This window comes from Erithacus rubecula (assembly GCF_903797595.1).
Source record: "Erithacus rubecula genome assembly, chromosome: 5".
NCBI classification, from domain to species: domain Eukaryota; kingdom Metazoa; phylum Chordata; class Aves; order Passeriformes; family Muscicapidae; genus Erithacus; species Erithacus rubecula.
The window spans coordinates 66309601-66334843 of record NC_136687.1 but is presented as its reverse complement, the minus strand read 5'-3'; the positions used below and the strand labels follow the sequence as shown (position 1 = coordinate 66334843).

Sequence of the window (25243 nt, the reverse complement as noted above, 5' to 3'; positions counted from 1 at the left end):
AGAATAGTGCTGCAAGAAGAAAAATAAGAGACATGATGAAGTTCAAAGGATGAAATCTAAGCCCTTACCATCCATACCAGGAAATTCAGCCACTTTCCACATTAAGACGCGTGACACAAATGGAATTGTATCCTGTATAGAGGGCTCACAACTGAGCAAAGTCAGGCCTGGACCAGTGCTGCCTATCTGGGAAACCACAAGTCAGTGAGGTTTGGGCTCACTAGCAGAGGCTGCTGAAGCCAATGGGCTGAGCAGAAAAGCTGTGACTCTCTATCCTGTTATTGCAGCCCCGAGTGTGCTGTCATTAGCCCTGGTGACAATGTGGCTCAAGGAACTTGATCACAGCCTGACCCTGAGGGTGTGGCAGGGCCTGGATGAACAGCAGAGAGGAATGCTGCTGGGAGAGAACGTGAGGCTGTCCCATGGGGATGTCAGAACTGACAGGGAATACTCAGCAGTTATGCACAGAGAGCGTGGAGAAAGAGATAAGAACGTGACAGGTACTGAGATGGCTCAATTTACAAGGCAAATGTGTAAACTGGCTCAAACCCAACTTGCAGTGAACACATCTAGGCCTGAGAAAGCAGAGGTGGCTGAAAATCACATTGAATATTAATCAAACTTTAGTTTTTTTCAATAGTGACACTTCTTTACTTCAAACTTTCTGGTCAGCTCTCACAGCTCCATGTATCCTACTGCTTTTTATTTTTCCAGGTTTCCAAGCAATTCTATTCCATGTTTTCTAATCTTGTTTTGTGTGACTTCTATCAAGCTTTCTCTACATTAAAACACTTTGCTGCTCTTCAAGCTGTCAGTTCAGGGACCAAGTTGAATCGGTGGGCATCACAGTAGAAAACAACAACCAAAAAAGCGCATTATTTTAGAAATCTTCGCACCAACACTACGCACACCGGTGGGTACGATAGATAACTAACAGCCACGAAAAACAACACTACCAGAGGACAGCTCGCAGTTTTTAAGGCCCAAAGCAGCTACTGGACTATGTGGTGTGCCTAGGAGGTGAGAGCTGCTGCTGGGGCTGTTCCTTACTTGATGGGAACGGTGGGCGAGCCCGAGCGGTGGAAGTGCACGTTCTGCCACTTGCCGTCGCGCCGGTGCCACACGCGCGTCTCCTCGGACTGCATAGTCTTTGGCATGCCGCTGCCGTCCATGTACTGCGTCAGGCGGATGTAGGCGATGCACGCCGCGTCCTCGCCCACCAGGTGCACGTGCGGGTTCAGGATGATCGTGTGGATGGGCTTGGTGTTAGCCTTGGACAGAGCTACGAGGGACACACACACGAGAAATCACACTTGCCAAAAGTCAGCCAAAAGAACTCACACCAACCCATTTTGTACACAAATCTCAGGCTTAGCAGATACAAACTCATCATTAGGGTTGAGCGATAATCACACCCAGCAACTAAAATACTTGGTAGAATGAGCACAATCACTTATTATATGCTAGTTAATAAGTAAATGTATTTAATCCATGTACATATATGGATTAAGTAGAGGGCACCACCTGGAGTTTCCCAACATTTCAGTTTCACTGTTACGTCTAATGACATTTGTATCTAGTATTTTCAGTTAAAATAATTCAGCTCTTAACTCAATCTTTATTTTTAGTTCCAAATATCTGCCCTCTGAGGAGTCCTGTGGTATGTGAATGAGCAGAGCAGAAGCAGACTAAAAAACACCTATAGCAGAAGTCTGAAAAAAATAACACTCCTTTCCCCTGTTTGAGTCAATTAACTCCCAAACCAAAAAGCTCACTAGATGAGAGACACACAGTCACAGGAACAGATGAAGACTTGGAGATGAAAAGGGAATATTTACCATTTTCGAAGTAAAACCGGTGGAAGTCCATCCCTTCTACCAGATTACCCAAAGCTTCAGGTTCAAAAGACGTAAGGCCTGGGTCACAGATTTTTCTATGGAAAAGAGGAAATTCTGCAATGAGCACATGTGGTTAGGGATCAGAATTTTGGAGAGATCAATTTTAATTGCTTCTTTCATTCCTATTGAACATTCTACCTACTCATGCCATCACACTGAAAAAGAATAGAACTTAACACGAGGAAAAGGCATGGAGTTCCGATTTCAGCACAACTAATAAATTTGGCAGCTTGCTTTAAATGGACTACATTTCACATAAATCATGTTTTGATCCAAAAAAGACCCACAGGTCTTTACAAGTAGGAATTTTTACTTGTGAGGATGAAAACCACAGCTGTGGAATGCAAGGGATATTTTTTATGCCTTGCATCATTATGTAAGAAATAAGTATTTTCTTCTAACTACACTGGAATTATACTAGCAGCTCCTCTGAAACTGGCAATGTGTTAAGCCAGGGCAAAGCAGCCATGCACGTATCTTGTGTTTTGTGGGGGCATCTGGGAAGGCATTTCAAGGGTACCTAACTCCAAGCACAGGCACTCACATATAAGCATGCATATTTCCACAGACAGTGTAAAGTACCCCAGCTCTCCTCAATCCCTCCAAAAGGAAGTGCTTACGTGTAAGCTTCAAAGTCCCCGTTGTTGATGGCTTCAATCAACTGCTCGGTCACCTTGATAATCTCCTGCTTACGAGCTGGGGAGAGATACAAACCCAGTCTTACAGAGGAAGGCAAAGTGGAAGGTGACAGCTGACAGGTATTCTGTCACTCCCCAGCTGCCACAACAACCTTCTCTCTTCCTTTCTACAACCAGAGGACATGATGTTACATTGCTGCTTTACACTCATTTGCCTTCAGTGCACTCCTGTATCCACAAGGAAATTAAGCACATGTCAAGATCAATCCACTTCCCTATCACACTTCTAATTATCTTTCCTTCACTGGAGGATCTGCTGTTTAAAAAGCAACACAAACCAAGCCCCAACTCTAAACTTCAACCTCAAGGAAGCTGATTGCTGTTTCACAGCCAGTCTGGCTCTAGTAGCTCTCTTGTGCAAGCAACAGTTGTAATTCCCCAGCACACTCCCACACATGGATTTGACCATTAACACAAACATGCCTGGAATGTTAAAACTGAAAGTACCAAGAGAGACCACATTGCTCTTCAAAAGAAAATGCTGGGGGGCACACAGAGAAAGTAACTTTTTTTTTTGCTGTGCTCAAAATTGGCACTGTGGTGTCAACCTTTTCCTAACCTTTTCCTAAGTGCATGCCTAAAGCATTCAGGTGAAAAGGACCAAAAAGAAACCAGCAAGGAAAAATGTGATGGTGAAAAAAATGGATATAAAGTTCTAGCAAGGCTTTTTGTGAGCAGCTCTTCACTTTTAGCACTATGGCTAAGAGCACTTCAAGTATGAATTGCCTTATTTTTCACAAGGACTGTGGAAAGAACAAAGACTTTTAATGAAGAAAGCAGCGATGTCTCCATTATCACTGATTTAAATAACATGGGCCAGACTGTGTGGACACTGCATGGCATTGCCAGCACCAGCCAAGCGGTGGGATGGCTGAGTCAGAAATAATGGTGCAGTCTTACAGAAGGCTGGCAAAAAGAAACCCAGAACAAGCAGACCTCGTGCAGTGAGGAAATTGCCAGTTCTGCATGAAACATCTCATACATATAGCTGAGCTAAAGGATTTGATTAAATAACCCAGTAACACATCTCAATCAGAGATGAGGAAATTACAGAACATTAAATCAGACAGTGGGAAATGAGGTAAAAATCTCTGATCAGTTGCTACATAATCATGAGCTCATGTTAGTGGATAACGATATCAGCAATTAGTTTCCACACATGAGAGGCACAAAACCACATGGACACAATTTATTGTCACTAGCTCAAGACAACTGGTAATATTCCCTTCTTCACTGACATCATTTATGTCTTTGCTGAGTTTTACCACAGTACCTTTGATGTTGAGATACACAAGATATAATTCCACATCAACCCCACAAGGGAGACATTGAACCGTGTTGCCAAACTGCTGGTTTTCCTGGTTTTAGTCCCAAAATCAAATTGCATTGGAACATGTTTTCATCACGAAGCTTTCTGACAAAAGCCACCTTATATACATACTGTGGTTCCAGCAAAGTTTCTCTGGGCTGTACTAACATCCAGGAGAGCTATGTCTGCAGACGTATCCATGGGATGTAAAACACATCCATCAGGAAGCTCTAGAGGCCAGCAAAGCCAGCAAAGGAGATTACAGCACTTCTCACTGGTTCCAGCCAATCAATCACCATCCAACTCCAGCACTGGTATCAGCACTTATGGAAAAGACTTCACAGTCCCCAGTGCAGAGTGTCAGGAACAGGAAGATGTTGCCAAATCATCTGCCTTTCAACTCAGTCCTCAATTCTTCTACAAAATTACAAGCACTACATGAAACTATGAAAGCCACTATGCTATTCTCGCCTTTCAGCGACACACAATTACACACATATTAGAAAATTACATTTCTTCCTATTTAGTGATCTGATACACAGTTTCACTGGCAGTGAGCCAAAGGGAGAGGTGGAACTCCAGAACTGATTTATCCTATTGTGCAAACTCTTTGCCTCCCTTCTCACCCTTACACAATACAAGAATAAGGCAGTGTGAAATAACAGCAGACATCAAAGACTAATTCAAATACTCAGGAGCCACTGCGATTTTACACAAACCTCCTCCTCATTGTTTTTAGCTTTTACACCTTCTCATGTGGGTATTTGTGGGGGTGCAGGGAGCCAGACTACAAATAGACACCAAAAGTGTTTCTGCTTCATTGTCCTCGAAGCAGAGGTTTAACCTGAAAGGAAATAAGGAAGAGAAGGGAGATGCCAAAACTGAAATATAACAAGCAGAAAACTGGAAGGAGACTGGGAAGCAGCAGAAGGAAAATACAGCTGTAACCTGCTGGCCATGTGCATCCAGTCAAATCCTTGCACTTACCTTTAGTGCAAAGGATGAAACAATGGGGGTGCTGGAGATAAACTAAGGTGAAATGCTACTGTAGGAACAGTGTCCTGCTACTGCATGTGACAGAAATAATTGGCAGTTCTCAGAGTGGTAAATAAAGAAATTTTCATTCTGAGTTTGATGGATACCACATAACACGTGCTCTTTGATAACTCAATTTTTTCCCCCATCTAAATACACACTCCAAACTATACAAGGACAACACAAGGCATTAGGGAAGAGGCATCTGGCCAGTTCCCATCTGCCAGACAACTGTCACTTGCAATCACCAATTGCATTTGACTTTTTCATTATTTATTTTTTTATCCAATAGTAAACTTGGCTTGTATTGAATTCTAGGACAATTATGCTGTTTGATGTACAGTGGCAATTTCATGCTATTATACTTTTCATTTGATGTGCAGTCAGGACTCCCTAAATAAAACTACAGAAACTAAACTTCCTAAACAAAACTGACAACTGTAATGAGATTCTGGTAAAACTGGTTCAGCTACTTTTTCCACAAAGTGTGGTGAAAGTCAGTTCAAAAAGTAAATCCTGACCCATCTCTAGCTTTTTTAGAATATGATAATGACTTTCCACAGCATAAAGTTATATACACAAAGGATAACTGAACAAAAATACATCTGGTGCCTTTAAAACAACTGAGGTGTGAGGGAAGAACACTGTTGACAAGTCAAAGGTGCTGAGACATTTTCCTGAAAACCAATAAGGAAACAGACTGCAGACACAGCAAACTTGTGTGGAGAAGATGGTGGCTTTGACATTCTTTGCTCAGAATATGGGTGAAGTAAATCCATTACAGAAAAGACCACAGACCTGTTCCTTAAACAGTACCTTTCTCCCTGTAAGGTGAAGGAGTTAGGGTAATTCATAGGGGTTTAGCAGTTAAAAAAATAAACCCCCTGCTTTGGCAAGTGAGTTGGTATATGACTAATACAAATGCATTTTTTTCCAACAAAAATATTATGAAGAAGAGCTATAAAAAGACCAAATAATAAGAAAAAGAACAAACAAGAACATTTCCAATCAATGGCTAAAATGTTTCCTTCAGCATTGCTGTAGCACATATGTTAACTTCAAATGAGTCATTAATCTCTTGCTATATTTCACTACCTCTTTTCCTTGCTCAGCTACAGAGTGAAGGATAATCTTTCAAAATTAAAGACCACCATTAACACTAAGATCTAAACAACATAAAATGAGGAGAAACACCATTTAAGCAAAAAACATCTAACACTATCAATATTTCAACCTACAAGGAGCAGTTGCCCATGTAGTGAAATCAAACCACAGGAAAACAAAAGTACAAAACAGCAGCAAAAACTGTTTTTCCAGCAAGGAACTCTGTGGCTTTTCTTCCCTTCTTGTAGCCCCAAGAAATATTTATAAACTCAATCTACAAGAATCACGCAGAAATGATAGATATTTTGGTATTTTGATTGCAGAGAGAATGTGCAGCATATAAATGAGCTGTAGGTCTGTGAAAGTGAAGCCTTCAGAAATACCTGTACCTGAAACTTCACGTTTATTGACACACAAGAAAAGAGCAGTTGTGACCACCATATTACCCACCATTTTTATCAAAACTGACCCCAGTGAGAACAATAATTTAAACCACTTTATGCTTCACACAGATATTGGAACATCTTTCTCCTGCCATCAGCCCTTCAGATGCCTGATTATGTCACTGTACTGCAATAGCTAAGCAGAGAAGCACCTTTCCAGGAGAACAAGGTAACCTTGTTCCAGATTGGTACATGCACTTGGATGGGATTAAAATGCCTTTGCTTCTGACTTGCTCACATGTTGTTTCTCAAGGCAAAAACCCTTAAAACTTTTCAACTGGGTACTCTTAACTGCATATCTTGGTACACCTCAGATTGGATTAATCTCACAACATTTTTGGACACATATAAGCACAGACAAGTGAGTTTGTTCTCTCAACTCCCCTCGCTTACAGTTAGGGAGAGAAATCAGCACTTTGAGGGCACAATTTATCTTATCCTAAAATAGATTTTTAAGGCAAGTGTGACTCATCTGACCTATTTGCATTGGCTAAAGTGAGTCTAGACAACCAGCTCAAACACAGCTATCTACACTGTGGAGCAGGGTTAAATCCAGGGGGACAAATCCTTCCCGTTGTGCTGTCATTTTAAAACAAGACAGTTGGTATGGAGGTGACAACGTTATGCTAATATGGAATGGTGCAGCAAGGGGAACCCAGCTTCACTTCCTGTCTGAACATCCTCCCAACAAACACCAATTAGATGGAAAGCACACAGCCAGTCAAGTCATTTCTGTGCTCTGGAAATAACCAAAGTCTGAAAAGAAAGAGGAAGATACTAGAAATTTCATCCTATGTTGTATAACAAGTTTCTGGCTGTGTGGATGTACCAGATTTCATACAGCTTTACAGCATGGACTGTTAAACACCACACAATGTTCTTCCAAATGATTCTCATGACACCAATATTTGAAAATTCTCTGCTAATAACTTTTCTTACCGTTTCTGCCACAAATATTCCAATTAAATAATTTCTGAAAGGAAAATAAAAAAACAGGCTGCATGAATAAATGACTGACTGGGTCTCAGATCTTAGACCATCAGATGACAAGGCATGCTTCAGGGGACTTCTCATTTAAGAAGTTTATCAAGATTCAGTGTACAGAGCACCAGTGCTTATCTCTTAGCCCACACTTAAACTCTGTTAGGGACTAAAACATCTGAGTTGTCATTACACATGTACATCTTTTTCCTAGAGCCTGCTGATTCCAAAGACTTGCTCTGATTCATCAAATTATGAAACGGGTGGATGATCTGCAGAATTTTATTAGGGTTATTTGGTATCTTTCACCTATCTGAAAACTGCTAAGCCTGCAACTGCCCTTAAAGAAATCTAAATTTTTTAGTTATCTAGGCAAATATCTGAAAGTTTATCCCAGAGCTTTTCCACCCTGTACTGACAGAACAGACCCAACAAAATTAATGTGCCTATTTCAGTTAATGTTAAGCAACTTGCCACACACCATACATAGTATAGTTTTATTTATATGGAATAAATTATTTCTGAAGATGTTCTCCCTTTATATGATTGTACTAAAAAATTACACCAATGTTTAGACAGCACAGCAAATGTTGGCAAGTGTTTATTTTTTAATGACAAATCACCTACAGTCTTAGATCAAAGCTTCATGGTCACTGCACTTACAAGATACTGCACTATGGTTTCCCAACAGGTTACTTAATTGTGGAATCTGGCTGCTGTCTGCAGAAATGGTGTCTGAAGTCTTGATGAATGAGACATTAACAAGCTTTGCTGCTGTGTATATTTTCATTTAAATTGTGCTCCTGCCTAATCACTCAACTAGTTCAGAGAAACAGGACATGTGAGGCCACCAGCACTGAGATCTGAAAATGCTGGGCACATAAAGTATATTGTGTGCATATGCACTGTGGATGGAATAAAGCCTTGTGGCACATGTTACTGATGTGTCAACCCTCCATGTTACAGAGCCCAGACCCCTCATAATAATTCCTCTCTTTCTCCAGGCTCTGGGCAGCTTGTGCTGGCAGTATCTGTATTTCTGGTTTGATACACACTCACCCATATCCTGATAGAGCCCATCCTGCTCCTTTCTCAGAATAAAGCTATGCTTTCAGCATTACCTGGCAACAGCTGTGACCAGAGACAGCCCACCCTCTCTGGGACTGCCTCCTCTCATCTGCATTAGCTGACCCCACAAAAAATTCCACTCATGTTTAAAATAAGGTTCAGGCAAATAACACACAGCCCATGCTCCCAAGGACCTGCCTGGATCTCCCTTTTATCTGTGCAAATGTCCATTTTACCACCACTGCAGCTGCCCTGACACACACTGGCTGCAGGATCAGAATTCAAACAGAACCCTCATCCTCAGGAAGTCACTGCCTGTTTCAACTCACAAGATCCCACACCTCTAAAGAATTTCTGAGTTCATTTACAAACAAGAAATGTTCTACCAGGTCCTTCACATTCTGCCAACACAGTGCCTCCTTTCCCCTCTCATATTTTAACACTGGAGATTTCCTGTACAGTCAGTTGGTCACTGATCATCACAGATCTCCTCCTGAGCAGAGGAGGACATTTCCTAGTTGTCCTGTCAACGCTGCAAGTTAACACCCACCACAGCAGCTTCAAGGCTAGTTCATCAGTGGGGATGCTCAAGAAAGGAACTTGATGTAATAAAAGTAACAGGTAACTAATGCTGAGGCCCTGTCCAGGATCCAAGCAAGAGGTGAGGCAAATCTCTCTCCCTAAGCTGAAAACTATTGCAAAGATTACTCCTGCAAGATACAGCTTTCTGAAATACAGACATATCTATCTTGCTGTTACAGCTGATGAAAACATTTTTACAATTAATGACAAGAAAAAAAATACCCTAAAAAACTTTTGTAAAGGCTAAGCACAGGTCACTCCCAGATCAGGCAGATCACAGCATTGACCTTTAGTGAGCTTCTGTCAGACGGTGGGGAGGGAAGAGGAGAGACAAAGAGATCATCTGACAGATGAGTCTCTCAACTTACATAGTACAGAGGAAGGAGTGGAGTGGGAGAGCTCAGACTCAAGCGATTGACTCTCTGAGTTTGCATTTCTCATGGACTTGCCCGCTGAATTGATGGAAAGAAACACAACATATGAACAAACAAAGATGAAGAGGTAGAGTGTGATCAGACTCCTCAGCAGGCACTGGCAGCAGGAGCGGCCTCTGGGGCACGGCCAGGGTGGTGACCAGTGGGGTGAAGAAGCAATGGAAGAGGAGGAGTGGTGGGTGGAATTCAACCTCTCCATGTCCTCCTCCTTTGTGAAAGCTGTGTGAGGGTCAAGTACATGTGAAGGAAGAAAAAAAGAAGGCCAAAAGAAAAATAATGATAATTTAATTAGAAGCAGTAAGAACTCAGAAAATCTTTGAGCACACATACAATGTTAATGATGTACTTTCAGGGGCAGTGTGGTTGCCAAAGAACAATTGTAAAGGTCGTAGGTGTGAGTGACTCTGTTCAGATGCCAGCACAGATTTACCCCTGTATCTGGCACTCAGATACAAAGGGTTTTGAAAGAGCTTCAGAAAAATTGTTCTTAGAAATTTGAATGATTTTTAAGGAATGTATGATCCAAAAGAAATAGTGTAAACTGCTTTCTTTCTGTTTTTAAATAAAATTAGGCCAAAAAGTATAAAATGAATTACAAATATATTAAATATTTCAAAGTAATGTGTCTTCCAGGTGTATTATGCAGCACAGATAAGTCACAATTTGTCAAATCTGTAAGTGCCTTACAAGTCAGCAATTTTCCCTATTGCCAAGCATCATTCTTACTAATGCTTTTGGTAATTTGTCTCTGGGGGCAAAAAGACACTGTGAGAAATTCAGATCTCCTGTCCATAGTAAATTTAACAACTCACCTCTCTGAAAATCTGTGGACAAAACCAATGGTGCTATTCCATAGCATTACTTGAAAAATCAAATCTATATCACAGAGATGCTGCCCAATAGTTCCAGTCTCATTTCTAGAGGAAAGAAAAAATCCCACAAACAATCCCAGAAGAAGGTATTGCTTACAGTCCATTCTCAGCATGTTCTTCCTGCCCATTCCTGTCATATTTAGGAGGAATCACTGTCATACAGATAAGCCCATGATCGATGGTTAGTGTCAGAAATTTATCTTAGCAAAGAACCTGAACTACAGCTTTAAGAATTTCAGACTCAAATGATATAATTAATTTATTGCTTGAGTTATTAAAGCTCACTGTTGTTTGGCAAACACTGTTTCTAGTAAAATAAGTATGTTCCAGTCCTAATAGAGCTAAGTGTACACATGAAGAAGGCAAAGTTACAGACACCAAGATTTTCAGTAAATAAAAAATGAAAAATTCAGTCTTATTTTACTGTCTTCAAATTATATACCTGCCTTCAAAAGTGAAAACAGGGCGAGATCCTGACATGAGAGGAGAATGCTCTATGCATCCCTGATAGACAGGAGGAGAATTTGATCCTGAGGATACAGGATTAATGATAGGTGATGTAAGACATTTTTAATTGCTCCCTGTCTTAATGAATCCTGACATCCCGACTACTTGGCACAGACATCTGCTCCCACAGAGCACATGGGACACGAGTGTGCTGGGAATGCTGCATCCCATAAGAGACCTGTGGGAGCCACACCTCTGCAAAGAGGCCAACCAGCACCAAAGAACAAAGCCCTTGGTGCAGAGCTGGGTGTTCTCAGCCCGCGTGGGCTGCAGAAAGGGGCCCTGGCCCTGTCTGTGCAGTGCAGGAAGGTGTTGGGATACCAGGAGCAGGAACAAGGTGCACAGACCACACGCTCTGCAGAGCCATTCCCTGGGAGGTGTGGATCACACTGCAATGCCACAAAACACACACTAATGCTACTGCTCAGTTACAGCCACAGCCCCTGCTCCTTCCCAGGAAGGACAGAGCCTCTTCCCATGCTCTACTCCAAGCTGCAAAGAAGAGAAAAAGGTTTTAAACGTTCTTTATCATCTAAGGTGCAAAACATACCTTCTAGATCTCAGACGTGGTGACAAACATCCTGAGTCATCTTGAGCATATGTGTAAGAAGAATTCTCTCTCCCTTCCTCTGAAACCCATTTGTCCCTATCAGTATTTTATCTCCAGTCAATGTTGCTGACAAGAGAACAGCTTTCTCACTGTTCTCCTACAAAATATATATCCAGCAGTCAAGCTTTGTGAGTGGGAGAAACAACCTTTCCTAAGTCCCTTGCTAGTGCAGGAAGCTTGAGATTGTAAGAGGTGTCAAGGTTGTAGGACTGCCTACTCCCTGAATCATTCTACAAATTAGACCCTGGGGGCATTGTTAGCTTTAATTTATAATAAAACAGTAAGAACAACAGCCTCCAGAGGAAAGACAGGAAGTGTAAGAGGAATACTAAAAAGTGAAAAAAAAGCATGTTCATGAGCAATTAATAAGAGGGAGATTATATTTGTCTTCTAAATAAACAGAAAATGAAATGCCTGTACACTGTGCAGGGAAAGACTCAAACAGGATCTTGTTACTCAGACCTGTGCTTACTACAAGGTCCCCTTTTCTGGTTTGGGAATACTTTATATTGTGGCTGTCCAACTTGCCCTTAAGCATGATACTACAGAATCATATAAAAGAATTAGGCAAATTATTTTCTTTTTTTTTCTTTTTCATAATTGTATCCCCCGAGGTACAATTCTGTGTGCTAAGATTCAGACAGAATTTTCTAAAATCCTACTGTAATAACATTGTGTTACATCATCACATAGTGGCCCTGTAATTAAATTATTCATTTCATAAGCTTAGTTATTAAACTGCACCAAATAGTTCTAAGGAAGAAATACAAAGCATAATGATTAAAGATAAATTACATGGTATTTTCCAATGCATCAGCTGCAGATCCCTGTAACTGTTCTCTCCTTTTACATTAACTCAAACCACCACCACTATGTTGCATCCATTCTCCCTGTTTAATCTTACTATCACCTCTGGTCCATGTTTCACCTGTACATATACCATTGCTCCTTGAGGCCAAAAGACAATCTTTTTTGTCAATCAGAGACACACAAATACTCCCAACACTTCCTTTTTCAAACCTTTTGCACTTTAAGTCACAATGCTATTAATGAAGGTTTGTGGAAGATAACAGCTTAATGTTTAGAGGGGAACAAATGGAAACAAAAATATTATCTGTGAAGCTACAAAACTAAGTTTACAAAAAAAGTTTTGATGCAGTTTTTTAAAGAATAAGAGAAGATTAAAATAAATGCATAGGCAGAACCAAAAGAAACTAAAAAAAACCACACTGGCATCTGAACAGAATAAAAATAAAACAGTCACACAAAAAAAAAACCAACAAAACCAAACCCAAAACACAAATGCATGCTAAACATAAACTAAGTAAAAGCTACAAAGCACTGACTTAGACATTTGTAATCTACTTCTATTATTACTGGACCTAATATCTTAGTTTAAAAGTACTAACTTTATACTCTTAATCCCAAAACATCATAGGAAATGGTGTTTCGGGAACTGAAAAGTTAAAGTTAAGTCTGAAACACATCTAAAGTAATTTGTACTAAGAAAGGAAAAACATTATTCTCTCGGAAGATTCATTAGAGGATTCTGTGTTTAATGGCCTACTGAAATAGAACTGTGAAATCAGGTAACTGCTTCTGCAAACATTACAAGTGTAAAATCCTACCTTTCACATCCTCATCTTCGATGGTCGTGTTGGAACTCTCTGTTGATTCCTGTTGAGAAGTAAATGTGAGTCGAATGTATAAAACAAACCAAGTCTTATTTGCGTGCCCCGGAAAATGACAGGATTAGTTACAGGGCTCATGCAAAGCCTTGAAGCAGGGTGGGATGTCATTCACAAAAAAATGGTCACACACTGATTGAGACATTTCCACCTGAAACGGGTGTCAAACATTGCCATTCTCCACAGGAGGGAACAGAAACACAATTCCTGCACTCTGATGCTTTTACTTCACAGGAATGTACAGGAAAAGGTTTTTTTTCTTTAACATCCAACTGTACAAAGTCCATCTGAAATGTATGAATTACCTCAGCCAAGTAGGAGAGCTTGCCATTTTAAGCTTAGTGATTAAACCAACTGTGCAAAATAAGTCATTCCATTCCAATTCCACCTTCTAAATACGCAGGCTTCTGCAAGCTACAATTTACAACCAATTTTCTGCTCATGGGACTTATTCAGTGTATATTCAAATGAAATCTCACAGTGATCTGAAGCATATTGGATCAGATTATCTCATTTTTATACTGGTTTTTGTGATTGATTTTTTTTTTAAGGAGATGGAGAATTGATGAATGTATGGTAAGAATTTTGACAAACTAAGGCATCTTTGTAGCAGTATTCTTCAACCAACCAGGCGTACCGAGGAATGACTCATCTATCAGACAGTTTATTCTTAAGCCATGGCACTTAAAAAGGCAAGGATATTGTATCTCAGTCTTTCCTTAATTACCAGAAATGTGAAATATAATGGGTAAATTCAACAGGGCACTGTCAAATCTAACATCTGCAGAGACCTGGAAAGTTTTAAATGAGATTTTTTTTTTAATCTCTATACTTTCTTGAGAAGTAAAACATTATTTTCTTTTTTTTTTAATTTGCAGCTCAATAACAAAAAAATATTAACTGATCTGTTTTCATCTGAGACAGAAGACAGGACTGATATTGTATTTAATTCTTTAGAGGATTTTACAATTAAATAATGAAATTGGTAGATTTGCCAGTGCCCTTCATTTACTGTGTCCTCACAAGGCTGAGCTAAAGGATTGTTCAAGAGGGCTAATGCATTACTCAAACCTTCAAAACCCAAATGTGCATTGGTAAGTCAAACTGGAGGAATTAATTCACACACAAACAAAACTGAATGAGCCACCATGCTGTCCCTGCCCTGGCTGTGTTAGACGTTCCACTCGACATGGACGGATCATGCTCTAGCACTTCAAATATTAAATAAATTACTTACAAGTGAACAAAAACCTCACACAAATACAAGTTGTAAACACCATGCAAAGCTCACAGGGCAGATGTAGCCTCTAACACTGAAGCATCCACTCCAGTTGCCATACAACAAGGATCAGTCTTTCGGATAAATTTAGGAGGAACTCTCCGCATTAAGGGGTTCGTTTGTTTGCTGTGACCTTTTGGGACATTGAGTATCTTAGTAGCTGAGATTATGTAATAAAATCAAGTAGATGTAGTCATGCCAATATTTTATCTGGGTTTTCTTGGCTTTAGTGGACTTCAGCGATAAAGATCAGCCTGCTGTTCAAACACAGGCTGCTCGTGGCCTACGGGTTGAAACTTGGGGAGCTGAAAGAGTAGTGACACAAAAACACAAGTTGTGTGTGGAGAGATGCAGGGGACATAAAGGATTGGCACACACAAGCACAACACACACCATCAGCACTTCCATGCTTGAGGAATGTCTGCATGCGTTATTTCGTCACTCAGATCCACTCCTCCTCTTATGAAATAACCACAGGGAGTTAAGACTAGATAAATGGGATGTGAATTAAGTCAGCACTGCAAACGGTGAAATTCTTGTCAAAGTGTAAACTCTTTTCAGGAAACCTAGGAACATGTGTTATATGTAAATGATGGTATTTCCTGGCCCTTTTCAAGTCCATGCATGAAAAAAACAAAACAAAACACATTTTAGGGATCAGCTGCCAGACACAAACATCACAATACATGAGAAAAGAAAAGAGCATGAAGAAAACATGTAAAAATCAAAAGACTTCTTTGTCACTTGAAATGTGAAATTTTTTTGGAAGCTGCCCAGTGATGTTATGGAAGAAAACCAAAGTCCTGTGCAAAAGACATGTCACAACACAGTGTATAAGCATGCTGAGAAACAGCAGATGGGATAAACTGAAATGACATCTCTGTCTGAGGTGACAACTGCATGTAAAACTCGCTGAGATCATCTCACCACACTCTGAGAACAGCACTCTTAGGTTTCCCTTAGACTGCAGCATTTTTGGCTGGAATGAGAGACCCCCTGCTCCCTGAGCTGGGCTGCACAGGGCACTGAGCTCTGCACATTGCTACCGACTCCCCAAGAGCTGCAGGAGCTCAGAAGCAGCAGGACGCACGCAGCGGATGGACACGGATGAAAACAGGCTTGAGAGACACTGGGTGTAACAAATGCAAGAATGAGATTTTCCTTCACAAATTCTTGGAATGGCCCTATTGTACTGTGGAATAGTGGATGGAATGTGTGGTGTGCGAAGGCAAGATGGAGTTGATTCTTTCTGAATACCTTATTTCCATCAGGGTTGTGGATTACTGTAGTTTGGGGCTCCTGAGCGAGAACAAAATAAAGAGAAAAAGTTCCCATTGGTAAATACATTTTCATTGGCGTGAGGGAGTGCAAGAAGAGCCAGCTCACAAATGCTGAACACTGACAAGAGTTAAAACAAATGTTAACTGTCGCCAGGGGGTGAAACTGGATGTCTCTAACACAGATTTCCTCAACAGCAAGCCAGCAAAAAAGGCCATCTCACCTAATGCAGCAGCATGCAGAGACCTTATTCAGGACCAGGGTGTGCAGGGCTTTGAAGCTCTGGGGACCTGCAGAGGCTCCTCTGGACAAGGGCAGGCCAAATGCTCCGTGTGTTTTCCTGTCTGAACCTGGACATGCAGGGCAGCCACAAATCTTTAAGCTTTAATAACCTCTTCTCTTTAATCATGTTTGATTGTATTAACATGAAGTGATCAAATTGAAATACAGTGGAATTGAAAAGAATTAAGGATGACTACTAGACCTAGACACTACTGGCAAGCAAGAGAGATCTTCCTGTCATTTAAAAGTGTAATTTCCCCAAATCCTTTAACCTTAAGAAAAGGTTCAATAATCTTTGAAATGGCAGTTAGCCAGCACGCGCTCAGCATGGGCCATTGGGCACGGCTCCGTCTGGGAACAGACTGCCATGAACTCCTGCATGCAACCTGCTGGCTCAGCCTTAGGAAGAACTTACTGGATGCCTCAGTGCAAGCTGCTCAAAGAAAGTCAAGGGAAAAATGCATCCAAATGTGTATGAACTACCCCATTTTCAAAGTTTTATATACACATGGAAAACAACAGGTGACATGATGTACTAAGGCACTGGCATTTACACTGGTGAGCCCCGTGATACACAGGTGCCTTAGAAATAAAGCTATTAATAAAAGCAAGACTGCAGTAAACATCCAGGAACATCACTTTGATTTGTAATATGGCCTTAGCAGAGCTTATTAATGAGTAATGTCTCCTGCTGATTTAAATGTAAGAGAAACAAACAAAATGTTTAGCTCTAGATGCCTCTTGATCCCAGAGAAGACTTGCAAAGTCCTGCTGAGTTCCAGCAAATATGGAATGAAAATCTGAATAAGGTCTGTTTTATGGCAGCCTTGTAATAACCCTGTTAGCTCTCCTGGATGTCAATACTTTAACTAAAACAAAGCCAAGAAAATAATAGAGCTGGTTTTTAAAAATTTTGTTGGTGCAAAAGGTTAGCATTAGAAGGTGGAAACAGTCATCAGGCAAAGAGCTAAGAGCAACATCAAGCGCATTCTACTCACTTTCTGGCACAGCATGCAAAAAATTCAGCTAGGGTTACAAATGCTACGACTCTACCGCATCCAGCTTCCATTTAACATTGTCTGTCAATAAACACGCTCTAATGGATTTCCTCACAAAAAAAAAGACAGCATAATTCAAACAAAAAAGGTGTTCCAAAACCTGTTTTTAGAAAGCAAACAGAGTAAATGCATGAAAAAGCAAAAAGAAAAAAAAAAAATAAAAAGAAGAAAAAATAAAAAAGAAAAAAAAAGGAAGAACAAACAGAGGACAGTCAAAAACTTCCAGATAGCATGAGAAGGAAAATTCCAGGTATACCAGCGCCGGGGTAGGAATATTTTCCTTGGGGCTGGTTACCACGTTGGTTTTGTTGTTTATCTGTAGGTATGCAGAAAACAGAAACAGACAGGCCTTAGAACTCACGGTAGGCACCGTATCTATATCTCTGCACACAACATCTATAGACAGGTCTTGGTATCTATAGATAGATATAGATATGGAAATAAAGCATACAGAAAGATGAACTTAGGAACTTGCAGGAACACTAACACTAGCTCTGGGAGTTGGCTGGCAGCTCCTCCCCACGGGCTGCCAGATCCCTGCACCAAGGCCTAGATAAGGGACGGATGAGTTGAGCTGAGACACTTAACAGAGAGCCCTTAAGTAGCAGCTAAGCACATCTAAGAAGAATAAAGAATTAATACGGGTTGTGACAAAGTCCTAAATAGCCACTGCATTTTGTGACATGCAATGGTGGCAGGTCATGGCACTCAATAGTTCTTTATTTCTAATGAATTATCCCTACCATAAATAATATTTGATTATTCGTAGAGCCCCAAGAATCTGTAATATGTTCTACTGGCTTCTGATTCCACTTTGGAATAAAAATGACTGACACTAGAAAGAGACTGGTTCCCCTTTAGCTTTTTTGGTGCTATTTTATTAGAAAATCATTGGCAGCTTCTCAGTGTTGGTACTATGACTTGCAAGTGTGAGGTTTCCCACTGTGGTACCTGTGGTCTTATTCCAGCCATCAGAACCTCTCTCTTTAACTTTACATATAGATCCTCATGATACTTCTTAAGCTTAGCACAGTGCTATACCTTCTGGCTTTTATCTGTACAAAATATAAATTCAAATTAAACTGCTCAGCAGGAAGTTTCAAAGTATCTGATCCTTTAAATCCATTTTTTAAGATTTAACCTTCATTAACACCATGGGGTATGGAAAGAACAGAAATACTAGAAATAATGTAGCGAGCCACTTTTTACATGCACTAAGAAGCAAGATTCAAGTACTGTAAAACTGGCTTGAAAGATGTATTTTTTGTTCTCTACCAATAATGAAGAAAAATATTATGTACATTTTGGTCATGTCTAATTTTAACAAGGGTGGTCCAAAGCACCATGCAGAACTAGGTATATAGATACAGATCAGCTGAAAAGACTTTGATCCAAAAAACCAAGTTCTACCGAACCTTCTAGTCATAGTACTTAGCAATAAATGTGAAAAACAAAACCAGAAATGCCTGAAGTTGTTTTGTTAATGGATATTCCTAAAAATGTAATTAACTTTATGGAATGGAAAGAAACAAAATTCACATGTCCTCAGCACTTTTTGATGATTATTTTATTTTGGGCCAGGTGTGGCAGCTAACTTGTGGATTTCAGGAACTGAGCCTGCAGCTGAAGTGAATCTTACTCAGGATACATTTAAATTATGGAAATGTCCACAGGATTTGCAGTAATGAATTACAGGCTGCAAATTTTCTAATTTTTAACAAGCATTTAACTGGCTTTGAAGAATATAAAGTAGTTTCATTAGTTAATCAGGGAAGATTCTGTCGACACTGCTATTTAATAATACTTGTGATAAAACCACTTTCCTGTATAGAATAAAAACCATTTTCTTTGATTTAAAGCAAAGTTCATGATGCTGTGCAGCAGGAGGATGAGGAGCAGTAATTTTTAAACAATGGTCTTTCTTCAGAAATTGGCATTAAGAGAACATACGAGTCATTACTGAGTTGCAAGTTATTATGCCTTGACTTGGCTTAGTAAAATAAAGTAAAATAAATTTCATTTCTTTATGCACAATTACAACTGCAAGGTGTAGGATTATCTGAAGCCAGGACAAGGAGAGAACAAACACCTTTGTGCATAAAGTGTTTCATGGGGAGATCCAAGCATTGGCAAGTATTTTACTTGCTTTGATATTTATGGGATTCTGAGATGGGCAGAACCCTGAACTCCTTACTCAGGAAAAAACTTTAAAGAAAACCCATCCGTTTCAGTAAATGAAACTTCTGGTGGAGATCTGTACAAGAATGGGAACACAAACAAGACTTCTTGACAGGAGACTAAAACTTCCAAGCAAGACAAAAATTGCATATCAAGTTGCATAACTACAAATTCATATTTTTGTGACAGTATAGTCATTGAGAGATTACAATTAAAAAGACTTTAGCAAAAAGCAATTAAAGAAAAACATAAGGAAAGAAATGAAGATTTCACCAGATTTCATACAGTCCTATTCAGTAACAGCTTAATACAAAAACTCAAGTGGTATCCCAAATGAATGCTCCTGGTTGAATACATAAGGAAAACAGGTTAGTCAAAGTTCAACTCCAATTTTGCCTGAGTAAGGAGAGCAGGCTTGGGTCCATACTCTCTTGGTGGAAGCCCTATGAAAATAAACAACATTCATTACAGATACTGCTGGAAACTGCAGGAAACCTATTCAAACCTTCCGTGAGCTATCAAGAATCCAGCATTCATTAGGAACAGAGAGAGAGAGAATATGATTCAAAACACAGTTATTCCTTCCATGTGAACAGAACTTGGTAAAACCCTTTGAAACTTTGAGAACACAGCAATAAGCTGTACATGTTTTCTCTCTCATAGAACAGACATCAATCTACGAACACATGGTGCATCTTGCATGTATTTTTAACACCAAAGAGAAATAATTCCAAAAGGATTACAGTATTGTCATATGAAACAGTTACTTCAAAGCTGATTTGTGCTTAACCAATAACCTTCTGTTTGTTGTGAAGGAGAATGTTTTATTGCTGCATAGCTTGCCAAAAGTCACTCTCTAAGGTGTGACAGTAGTGCAGGACAGACACACACACACTCCAAACAGCTGGGCATGACTGTAGAAATCATTATTGGCCTTTTTTCCATAGGATATGAAAATAGTTTAACAAATAAAACCTGCATCTCGGGGGTTTATCTTTCACATGTTATTTCTGTAACAAAAGGTTAATGCATACTTCAGGTTTGGGATCCTGGCAATAACCACACTGCACCTTGCCAGTGCCCCTCCTTCGGTGGATCCTGCCACTGGAATTCTGCATTCACCCAAGGAACAGAGGATTTACCTAGGAAACTGAACAGCTGCTCACACCTGACCAGCAGTTTTTGCTGTCCAAGGAGAGTTGGCTTCCCAGTTCCCACAAACACCTCAAAGATCACATTCCAAACCACCATAAACAGCAAGAGAGGAAGTTACTGTGTGGGGTCACGGAGGCCAAATGAACACAAGACTGGAGAGGAGGTTGAGGAGGAAGACAAGTTATTGACACTGTCAGCTGGGACATCTTGGGACACAGCCCCGAGCTGTGAAGGTAGCTAGCTGGGAAACTCTAGTGCAGGAAGGCTGGGAAATTGGCTTTTTTACACCTGAGCATTTAGCATGGCACCTTGGGCTACAGTGGTTCAATTAATGCAGACTGTACCCCTGTGCAATGTGCTTTGTGTTACATTTTATTATATTAATACTATTAGCTTTTAAAATAAGGAGGATTTAAAAATGAAGAGAAGGCTGTTACAAGATTACTATTTTGTTACTATTCTTATTTACTAAGAGCTGCATTGGCTGATGTTACATCTACTTTTTCATTTTTGTATGTCCCCAGGTTAAAAAAAAGTAAAGACTTGCTTGAAAGAACGGCTGAACAATTCACTGTGGATGGCATATAGCAACTGCAGGCTTAAGATTCACAAGGTTGTACTTTAAAGTCTTGCAGTTCTCACAGTATGTTAACAAAGCTAAATGCAACTGTTTGATTTCTAAGTGTGAACGCTTCACAGGAGGAAAAAAAATCTGTCGATAAAGATCCTCACCATCATCTGAACACTCGAACTGGACTTCCTTTTCTGAATTGACCAGTCAGAGAGAAAGGAAAAGAAGAAAACGTGACTGGTTGGATTTGCAGCATCAATTCATGGAGTACAGTATATTTCTCTTTTGGCTTTTTTTTTTTTTTTTTTAAATAAGAAAAGGACAGCTACAGCTGTTGGAAGGGGTGGAAAAATGCTACAGAGTATCTTAATATCAGCATCTCAATAACAGCAAGGACAAAAACAAACCTCCCCAGATGTACATTTACTCCCTTTGCTCCACATGACCATGCAGACTAACAGTAGACACATAACGTGCTGAAAACCAGAGAACTGAATCCCAACAAGTACAATTTAGGCAAAATTTTGGCAACAATTGTTTCCCATATTATAATCGAGATTGCGATAGAACAAATAGCATCATAGACCTGTAGGAGGAATGATATTTAAAAAGGGAAACTGGTCAGAGAGAGTGCATAAAATGTGTCTATTGCACAATGAAACATGTTCAGGGTTTTCCAGCAGTGATAGAATCCTTCCAAATGTGTGCTTCTCCATGGGACTGGGATCTCCACTGCTTGGCAGTGAGAAGCACTGAAATGGCACTGTACTCATTACCTTGTAGGTCAGGCTCAGGATTTTTTTGATTGGCAAAGTGTGCATGTCAGACAGCAGGCACAAATATACTCTGAATCTGGTATTTAAGCAAGTATTTATAACGATTTGTTAAAGTAAGACATTAAGAATAAATATAAAATTAAAATTCAGGTCAAAGACACCCTTCTGAGTAAACACACAGAACACAGAAGAATATCTTTTGAATCTTATAATGAAAGCTTAAGGTATTATATTAGTCTTTGAGAGACCTCTGAGGAAAAAGAACCCAACTTTTTTCTGCTGAGTGATTTTTCTTTTCCTGATTTTTTTTCCCAAAGTACTTATGCAGAACGCTTGTTTGCGAAGCATCTCTCCTCCTGCAGAGTCTGGTGACGTGAGAACAGGAGCTCTAAATCATATACGAAAGCTGCCAAAATGTTCCCTTCTTAGCAAGGTCTCTTAGTCAGGATGAGCTGATCTGAGACAGTAAACCCCTCAAGTTCTGCCAAATATAGCAAGTACATCTGGCAGAACACACCTCATGTGGAGCCAAGCCTACCCATACACTTTTGGTCTTCCACGAAATCTAATGGGCAGTCAAGGGGAAGCACAGAGGCAACAGGGTTGCACATAAACACTGATGCCTGAAAAGCCCACCATCAAACCTTTATTTACAACTTAATTGATAACTTTGAGTCATTAATTACATAATAATTCTTCATTAAAAAGCAAGAAAAAGCATTTTCTCCAGTAGTTTTCTATCTTCTGCTCACTTAACACTGGCTTTTCAAGTATTTGTTTTATTTAATTTCTGAGCTTCACCTACTAACTTTAACCACTCCAAATAGCTAGTGAGAAGCACATAGTAACAGATTCTATGAAGGAAATAGCAATAATCAATAAATAGCAATAATCAATTCTAAAACCTGGCAGAAGTTACAGATAGGTGGACACTAAGAATATGTCTCTGAAATGGAAAGCAGGTGTTTAACCTACCTTAACTCCATCCGGCTTTTTCAGTAAACTCTTGGCTGCTGTAAAATGAGACAAATAATTTCAGTGTCAGGTGGTTCTCCTGAGGTCACCCAGCTGTGCAGCAAACCCCCAGTGCCTCCCAGCTCCAGGTATGTTCTCAGCTTTTATTTCCTCCTTTTGTTTCTCTCAGCATGGGCAATGAAATCTTTAGGAAACCACCAACCCTTAGGATTATCAAACATCTATTTTACCACTGACTAAAGCTGTAGGTTGGTTGTATTTGGACAAGGAGAGAGCTCCTTGGGTGGCAGAGAGGAAATGAAGCAGGGTGAGTGTAAAAGCAGCAGCTTTGGATATATCCATTGTCTCAACTGCAATATATTTCTATTTGATGATAGGGATAGTCTGAGACCACTATGAAAATGTATTGTTTTGATGGCAGGGACTCAGAGCAGGTATCTGCAGAGCCCACTGGTATCTCAATGATGGTACCAATATTCAAAATCCCCCTCTGGGGACTTTTCATCCTGACAGCATCAGCCTCCTTATGTGAAAGGGCAGCACAGTTGCAAGGAAAAAAAGAAGGATAATTTGCTAGGGAAGGGTTGTTTTGAAGGCTTGCTGCCCATGAAGCAATAATAACAAATTCTAGGCTATGCTTCAGCTCCTAATGAAGAAAACATGCTGTTTTCTGAATAGTATTGTACACTGATCAAATTTCTTCAAAATTTCATTTGCCATAATGTTATTCATGTGTCAGGCTTTAAATTCCACCACTTAAAACTGGCATCAAATAATTCCAATTTAATAAATTTGGAAGGCTAATGTGCAAACAAGCACAACACGGCTCTGAACCTGAAAACATTCACAGCAGAAGTACATGCTGGCTGACCTACCAAATCCATATAAAATATTCACTAAAGCATAAATGCTTTGTGAATCACTGCCAAAGACTAGAAGAATGATAAATTACACAACAAGCCTGTGTTATTGAGGTTTTATTGATGTTTATGACCCAATCTTCCCATCAGAAAGTGTTCCACTGCTCAGGTTGTAAGAAATTGCTGTTCTATATATAAGGCAGACAGTCCTGACATGGAGCTCCCATCATTACTGGCATCCTTATCTTAAAAAAAAGCCCCCAAACTCCAAACCAACTGGACCTTGCATGTCCAAGACTGCTCAGACTGGCTTAGGACACTGGAGTTACTGAGTATATGGTTTACATTTAAAACTAATTCTTGTAATTGTGGCTTATTTTCAAGCTACATCTGCATTAAGGGCTCATTTTACAACACAGAAAATGTAGGATCACCTCAGCAACTGTACAGAAACGACTAATGTGTATTATTGTGCTGTTTACATGAAATAAACCCTGGAAAGTGAAGTCAGGTTGATGTTTCTAACTTCACTAATATATCAGCCCTCCAAATGCAGTTCAATAACAATGGACATCAGCCAACACTACCATTAGAACTCCCACATGGCCACGTCTTTCAGCTAAAAAGAACTAAAATAAGTTTGTCTGTATTGTGCAGCAGTATCACCGCATCATTTTATTTAAAGAAATACATAAGTAAATATTGAAACTAAATTTTTCTCCACATACTTTGGAGATCAGACACTCCATGTGGCAATGGGTGCTTTCAGGACCTGAGGCAAGAGTGCCTTAGATTTTACATTACCACAAATATTATGGGCACTCCATTAACTTCAGGAATTTACTTAGGGAAAGCAAAGAGAAGGAGATATTTCTGAAACCTAAGGACAAAAAAACCCAGAAGTTAATAGCTTCCAAAGCGTGTTTACAAAAATATGGGAAAACATGAATTAATTCTTATGGACTGCCATGGGTCCTTGCACTAAATTTGTGGGTGAAACTTCTGAGTTCTTTTGATGCTTGACAAACACTACATGTTCCATGTAAACAATCAAATGAGAGGCAGTAAAATGAGGGCACCACAAGCGGTAACACCAAGTGTTCATTGCGTGTACGGCACTGCCGGCGCGTCCCTCGGAATATGCCCAGCATGGATTACTGTGTGCTACTGCAGGTTTCAGGACATATTCCACAACTCTGCTGGGTTTGGCCTGCAGTGCATTTCCAACAGGATTTGGATTCATCCTTCTTTAATCACAGATACTTGCATACAAATCAAATATTTAAAGAATTTGCAGGAGCGAAGCAATCAGCATATTCTAAATTAAGCCCACAATGAGAGATTTTTTGCAACTACAAGCAAGAGCTATAAATAAAACCTAAGGCAGCACTACTAGGCCAGAAAGCAGACTGGAAACAAATGGTTTGTGACAACATGGAGAAATTAAAGTGATTGAGGACAAACAGCAGCTTGGATTGAGAGGAGAAAAAAGATGTTCCTTTCACGTGCTGAGGGTCTTACCTCACAAGAAATATACATTCCACATAAAAGGAAGAAAAGAAAGGAAAATAAAACACTTTTATAACCACATTATTATGGACA

General features: G+C 39.9%; 1 protein-coding gene across 39 annotated transcripts in view; it reads right to left on the bottom strand.

Moving 5' to 3' along the window:
• Positions 1–25243, bottom strand: part of CAMK2D (calcium/calmodulin dependent protein kinase II delta) — a gene marked incomplete at its 3' end in the record, with an annotated part of 117084 nt that overhangs the window by 5084 nt on the left and 86757 nt on the right. For 4 of the 39 annotated variants that reach the window (XM_079306791.1, XM_079306812.1, XM_079306780.1 and 1 more), the window contains exons 14-22: positions 22782–22819; positions 21192–21224; positions 17383–17442; positions 15766–15807; positions 13170–13218; positions 9487–9570; positions 2519–2594; positions 1839–1933; positions 1051–1282 (exon numbers count right to left, since the gene is read on the bottom strand). In XM_079306791.1, the coding sequence (XP_079162917.1) occupies positions 1051–1282; positions 1839–1933; positions 2519–2594; positions 9487–9570; positions 13170–13218; positions 15766–15807; positions 17383–17442; positions 21192–21224; positions 22782–22819 (709 nt within the window). Of the gene's footprint in view, positions 1–1046; positions 1283–1838; positions 1934–2518; positions 2595–9486; positions 9571–13169; positions 13219–15765; positions 15808–17382; positions 17443–21191; positions 21225–22781; positions 22820–25243 lie in introns of those variants that run through there. The other 35 variants (XM_079306786.1, XM_079306785.1, XM_079306807.1 and 32 more) reach the window with 21 other exon arrangements.